Source organism: Notolepis coatsorum (assembly GCF_963971535.1).
Source record: "Notolepis coatsorum genome assembly, chromosome: 15".
Classification (NCBI taxonomy): domain Eukaryota; kingdom Metazoa; phylum Chordata; class Actinopteri; order Aulopiformes; family Paralepididae; genus Notolepis; species Notolepis coatsorum.
In genome coordinates this window covers 101,430,661-101,437,769 of record NC_140179.1, presented here as the reverse complement: position 1 = coordinate 101,437,769, position 7,109 = coordinate 101,430,661, and the positions used below count along the sequence as shown (strand labels likewise).

Below are 7,109 nucleotides of genomic sequence, written 5' to 3'. Positions count from 1 at the left end.
ACGTAATTTCATTGAGCTGTAATTAACACCACATGACTCAATGTCCCAGATGACATCACATCACTGGTGGCCATATTCAAACTAAATTACTCTCAATAACTAAAAATGTATGCATGCTCAAGTGTTGGATGTGTGTGAGAATATGTGCAAAATAAGTCTTTGTTTTTGGTGAAGTGCCCCTTTAAGAGCTTCCAAGAACATACAGATGAGCTGTATGGGAGAAGGTCTAGCACCAACTACCTCTGGTGAATGTTGGAAATAAAGAAAGCTAGAAATCCAATGCAATTAATCTTTATTTTTAAAAAACAATCTGTTCTCCACATCGTCTTCACGTTCAGTATTCCTCTTCCGCTGCCTCTTCCTCACCATCAGCCCCCACCTCTTCATAATCCTTCTCCAGAGCCGCCATGTCCTCCCTGGCCTCACAGAACTCTCCCTCCTCCATACCCTCCCCCACATACCAGTGGACGAAGGCCCTCTTGGCGTACATCAGGTCAAACTTGTGGTTGAGCCGTGCCCAGGCCTCCGCGATAGCCGTGGTGTTGCTCAGCATGCACACGGCCCTCTGGACCTTGGCCAGGTCTCCTCCGGGCACCACGGTGGGGGGCTGGTAGTTGATGCCCACCTTGAACCCTGTGGGACACCAGTCCACAAACTGGATGTTGCGCCGGCTTTTGATGGCGGCGATGGTGGCGTTGACTTCTTTGGGCACCACGTCTCCGCGGTACAGCAAGCAGCAGGCCATGTACTTGCCGCGCCTCGGGTCACATTTCACCATCTGGTTGGCCGGCTCGAAGCAGGCGTTGGTGATTTCTGCCACGGATAACTGCTCATGGTAAGCCTTCTCCGCAGAGATGATGGGAGCGTAGGTGACCAGGGGGAAGTGGATGCGGGGGTAGGGCACCAGGTTGGTCTGGAACTCGTTCAGGTCCACGTTGAGAGCTCCGTCGAAGCGCAGGGAGGCCGTGATCGAGGAGACGATCTGGGCGACGAGGCGGTTCAAGTTGATGTACGAGGGACGCTCTATGCCCATATTCCGTTTGCAAATGTCAAAGATGGCTTCGTTGTCCATCATGAAGGCACAGTCGGAGTGTTCCAGAGTCGTGTGGGTGGTCAGGATGGAGTTGTAAGGCTCCACCACAGCGGTGGACACCTGCGGAGCCGGGTAGATGGCGAACTCCAGCTTGGACTTCTTGCCGTAGTCGACAGACAGGCGCTCCATCAGCAGAGAGGTGAAGCCAGAGCCGGTTCCTCCACCAAAACTGTGGAAGAGCAGGAACCCTTGGAGCCCACTGCACTGGTCAGACTGCAAGGAACAGAGATTTCCATCAGACATCTTTGTTTGCAATGTACAAAGAATTTTATGAATATAAACAAATCTACTCGATAGCAGAGATCTGGAGCGGCGTCATGAAATATTCTGACGTTCACTCAGGTTGGATTCAACATTTATTTGATGCAGAGTCTCGTTTGAGTCAGTTCTCACCATTTTTCGCACCCTCTCCAGCACAGATTCCACGATCTCCTTGCCAACAGTGTAGTGGCCACGGGCGTAGTTGTTGGCTGCATCCTCTTTGCCCGTGATGAGCTGCTCAGGATGATATAGCTGGCGGTACGGCCCATGCCGGATCTCATCTGAGGACACAGCCATTTTAGTACAAATGCATTTCAACTGCATCAGCGCCAACAGCTTATTAATGTAGCGTGTTCATTTACCACTACTTATACGTCCCTTCAGTTTCCCAGTGTTAACATGTCTATTCTAGTTATTTGTATTATTAAAAACAATTGTTTTATTGCACAATTGAAGCAGACATGGCCAACCGCATTTCACTGTATGCCCATTGCCCTGGTATGTATGTGATGAATAAAACTGTTGAATCATTGAACCCAAGGGGCACAGCTGATTGAAAATTGCAGAATGGATACAATACAGTACGGCTCAATACACACAATTGTTAAGGGGATGCAGACCAGAGAAAATATTTGTCTCGTTTACATCAGGGTCCCCCATTTTCAATTAATCGTAAAATTGAAAGCTCTGTGTCATGCTAGTTGTGCCCAATGGTTTCAATGACGAATGCCAATAAATAAACGTGCCATTTCTGGGAAACTGAAGGACATGCATAAACCTTTTCCCACCAGCGAGAAATAAATCAACTGAAATTCTAAAATGGCAAAGTACTCCTTTAAAGGAAAACTCCCAACATTTTTGGGAAATTAGCTTATTTGGCATCTACCCTGGAGTTAGACAAGATAGATACCCTTTTTCTTCTCTGTGCATGCAGTAGGAGTAGGAAGACACGCACGTTAGCCTAGCTTAGCATCAGTCACTGGAAGTAAGTTCCTCCATTAGCCTAGTTCCAAACATCTTCCTACTCCTACTGCATGCACAGAAAAGAAAAAGGTATGCATCTTGTCTAACTCGAGGGTAGATGACAAATAACTAATTTCCCAAAATGTTGGAGTTTTCCTTTAAGGTGGCATTAATGACCGAACACTCACCTATTACTGTAGGCTCCAGGTCTACGAAGACAGCCCGAGGGACATATTTCCCAGACCCCGTTTCACTGAAGAAGGTTCCGTAGGTGGACCCTGCAACCCCACTGCCTGTCTGGAGGGTCCCGTCTGGGCTGAGGCCGTGTTCTAGACAGTACAGCTCCCAGCAGGAGTTGCCCATCTGAACTCCCGCCTGGCCAATATGGACCGAGATGCACTCCCTCTGTTAAGAACCATGCGATTTGTAAGGATTAAAAAAAGAACCAAGCCTAAATCATTAGAAGTCCAAATGTAATTCTGGTCAGCACATCATATTTCACTTGTGAAAAAGCACGAGAGGACAATGTTGCAGTAAGAACTGAATGCATCTGCTTTGCTCACCATTGTTGGAACAGATGGTTCTTCAGATTGCAGTACTTGGAATAGAACCCTGAAAACAGTTTCCTACACGTTGAACACAAATCAAACATCATGAAAATGTTACATAATTATAGCCATCGTTTCTCTGAGGGTATAACAATCCTCACCTGACCACCGTTCCACAAATGATACCAAAGCTGCTAAGGCTTTATGCTGCAGAGGAGGTGGCTCTCATTTGTTGTACTTTTATAAAGAATTTATCTTAGCCGTCCACTGCACTCGTATTGTAGTCAGAGGTGGAACGTAATGAAACTGAGCAAAGGTTCAGTCGGGAAGCAGAGTACCTTGCAGCACAACTCATTATCCAACCAGTTTAAACTTTAGAGAATGTCTGCTCATTGGTCTTTGTGCCACACCTCATGATCCAATTAACCAATCAGTTTACCCTGAGCGTGACACACCTTCACTCATGCCTTTTCCTGAATCAGCTGTGTAGCTGATGGCTACAAAATACAAATTGGTTGCGAATGGTATATTGCAATATTATTGGAAATAGGAAATTAAAGTTAAAATGCACATATAGCCTACACATATTATATATATATATATATATATAATCTATTTAGTAATGCAATGTGGGGGAAATACACATAACTGTATAAATGTATTGTGAAAACTATAAAGACTCCACAGGTGAACAGGTGTCATTGGTAAAATGTTGCTACCACTCTCCCACAGTTGTAAAAACACAACCAGTATAAAGCATGCTCTAATTTACATTTAGGGGATATATTTCACAATAATAACATATGAACATGTTCTAGACATTCTAATGATCACCAAACTAATTATTGCAGGCATTTTACTAACCTTTTTGTGAGGAATGCCGTCCAGTGAAAAGGAGAGGTGTGAGAGGTGAGAGGATTTTGAAGTTGTGAAATGTCCTGCCTCTGTGGGGGGTGCTTATATGCAAATATACTGGCCAATGGCATTGCAAGACTAAACAATAGGATTCACTGATGATGTTTAGGTGACAAAATAACAGGAAAACAAATTATTTATACCCTTTTATTTTTATTATAAAAATACAAATGTTACACATGTGCAACTCCCCCCTGCGCGCCGAAGGGGTGCGGCTGCAGGACGCCTCCTTCTCCTCCTGGGTGTCGACGGAATCTACGGGCAAGGGCAACTCAGCCGAGTTGTCTGTGGAATGAATAGGCCATTTAATTACGTTTCATTTATTTGCTAGAAAGGTTCGAAACCATACGGTTAAATATTGTTTCAAATAAATGAAATTTAATTTATTGTGTATAATAAAGTCAAATTAAATTGACTCCATCATCCCATTTAAAACCCACCTCAAAACCCACCTGTTTAGGCAGGCGTATGTCTGAATTTTTTTATGGATTGTGATTGTAAATTAACTGTTTTTAAATTGTTGTACGGCGACCTTGAGTGTCTTGAAAGGCGCCTTATAAATAAAATGCTTTATTATTATTATTATTATTATAAATGAAGACATTCTTTGTCATGTTCCTCAATAAAATCGTTGACCGTTATTTCTATGCCCGTTGTTGTGGCTGAGTAGTCGTTAACACAGCAGGAGACGGTATTTCCAGTTTCAACAAGCAATTTATTTAAGGAAAGAAGGTTTAACAGAAGAGCTATGGATCAGTAGACGGTCACCACAGTTGAAGAAAAACACTCTAACCTCCCAACCCCCGTGCCCCCCAGATAATACCTTCCCAGCCCTGCCCCAACATGACAGATATGATGACGTGACATATTATATCAGATATGACATGACGTACGATGACACATAGATTTAACATCGAAGAGAGATAAAGCTGGAGTCAAGATTAGTGAAAGAGAAAATGAGTGTGTGTGTGTGAGTGAGTGAGATGTGTGTGTGTGTGAGTGTGAAAGAGTAGAATGAGTGTGTGTGTGTGTGTGAGAGAGATGTGTGTGTGTGTGAAAGAGAGAATGAATGTGTGTGTGTGTGGGAGAGAGAATGTGTGTGTGAGTGAAAGAGAGAGTATGTGTGTGTGTGTGTGTGTGAAAAGGAGAATGAGTGTGTGTGTGTGTGAGAGAGATGTGTGTGTGTGTGAAAGAGAGAACAAGATGTGATGTACAAGATTAAAGCGGAAAAGAACAAGATGTGATGTACTCGAAATGTCTATCTGTCCCTATCTGTCCCATACTTAAAGTTGTTTTAAGAACATCAGCTGGACTGTCGCCCTAGCGTTCTTTGAGCACTGCTAGTTGACCTATATTAAACTAGTCCACCCCATATACACATTTTCCACAACATTCCCCCATTTGGGGCTATCCCTAGTCCCACCCAAATCATATAACCAAGAAAATGTGAACGTCTAACTCAGGGGTGGCCAACCCGCGGCTCGCGAGCCGCATGCGGCTCTTTGCCCGTCAATGTGCGGCTCTTCCATCCATAAAAAAAATAATAATAATAAAAATTTTTTTTTTTTTTTTTTTTTTTACTTTTTTTTTTTTTTTTTTTTTTATGTCACTCATTCCATAAGGACGTAGAATAAACATTTACAATTCTTTTTTAAATGGTCCATTTGCATGTTCTTGGTATCTGAATCTAGGGACATATATGGATCAGTGTCAGAAATAGTGTGTCTGTTACTAGGCTTGAGTAAATTGTAATGAACCAAAGGAGAATATCAATTCTATTTAAAAAAAAAATTATCTTTGACTGTAAATAACACCATGCTAAAATTGACCAGACCTGAAAAATCTAAGCAAATGAATAAAGGGAAGATGATTAAACAGAAGGTTTTGTAGATACAGTACTGAATTCTGCCATCTTTTTTATAATGTAAATTTCTCCACCATTTTTCATCATATTGCAACAACGTTTTTTGCAAGACGTTCACAGAAAGGTAGAGAAACTAACTGCGTTCTGTTTTATGGCAATAACGTTCAGGTTTGTGGGAGATAATCCCAAAAAATAAGAGAAATCAAAAAGTAAATCCAGAAGTCAGATGATTGACAGGGGCTGGTGTGAGCTGGGTAGGGTAGTTTTTCGAAATTTGAAAGCCCTGAGTCTCTTCCTTCAAAAGACTACACTCACTTTTGGCTGTGCCACTTCCTCCTGTCAATATGCGCCGGTTTCCGACTCAATGCTCAATGATTTCTATAATCTTATATTTCACTAATAACAGTTAAAATAATTGGTAAACAAACATAATGCTGAAAATATACACTTTTACTGTATATCTCGGGCTTAAGAGGTTAACCCTGTGAGGCCCAAATTAAAAAGAAATTAGCAACTTCAGAGACCAGAGGGTGGGACATATAAACACATTTACTATCAAATAGCATTGTGAGGCTGAACAACAGGACCAATTGACTATACATGTGCTTAAAGGGGAACTATCTTATAAATGGCTTTTTTCATTGTTTACCATTGTTTCTTAGCTATGTGGACTTATATTAATAGGATATATGTCTCTAATTCTCATATTGGCGAATTCTTCCAATTCTCCTCTCACAATATTCACCCTCACTGAACTGAGTCATCTGAAAATGTGCATATCTGTGATGTCAGAGATTTCTCAGCTGCATAATAATGTGGCAGTTGATGTGGCAGTTGGCACCAGGCCACACAGTGGTTGGAGCCCAGCCTCAAAACGGCTTAAGATCTTGAGGTAGAAAAATGCGGTTTTTAGTACTTGATTAGAAATACAAAAAATGCATTTTTTTTTTAAAAACCTAGGTGTTCCATAGACTCACAGGAATTGTGTAAAAGTGCCCAAATAGTGAAAGAAATAGTAAAATAGTTCCCCTTTAACATTTTTTAAATAAACATTATTTTTTTAAATGGCTAAAAGTGATTTTGTAATTTTGCAACCGTGGGTCTCACAGGGTACTTTTAACCCTGTGAGGCCCAAATAAAAAAGACATTAGCAACTTCAGAGGCCAGAGGGTGAGACCTATAAACACATGAAGGGTGCCGTGACTGAAAAAAAAAGTTGAGAAACGCTGGTATATGGTGTGGCTCTTTGTGGTACCACAGTCATTTTTTTGTGGCTCTTAGTCTCTGACTGGTTGGCCACCCCTGGTCTAACTAAACGAGAAACCATATTTATATAATAAAAGTTTAAATGCCTAATCTAAACAAGAAACCTAGCCATATAATACATTTTAAATGTCAAAACAAGAGTAATAATAAAACATCAACAAAATACCCCAACTTATAATCCTAACCTGACAGACAAATC

At 41.6% G+C, this 7,109-nt stretch overlaps 1 protein-coding gene across 1 annotated transcript; it reads right to left on the bottom strand.

The window, feature by feature from the left end:
- Positions 1-334: 334 nt before the first annotated feature.
- LOC311241778 (tubulin alpha-4A chain-like) lies at positions 335-2,719 on the bottom strand (the record flags this gene model as incomplete). The annotated part of the gene is made up of 3 exons (XM_084330683.1): positions 2,506-2,719; positions 1,487-1,635; positions 335-1,306 (listed from the first exon to the last, which is right to left on the bottom strand). The coding sequence occupies exons 1-3, from the start codon at positions 2,678-2,680 to the stop codon at positions 335-337; spliced, it is 1,296 nt and encodes a 431-aa protein (XP_084186809.1). The 5' UTR covers positions 2,681-2,719.
- Between the last annotated feature and the right edge of the window lie 4,390 nt (positions 2,720-7,109).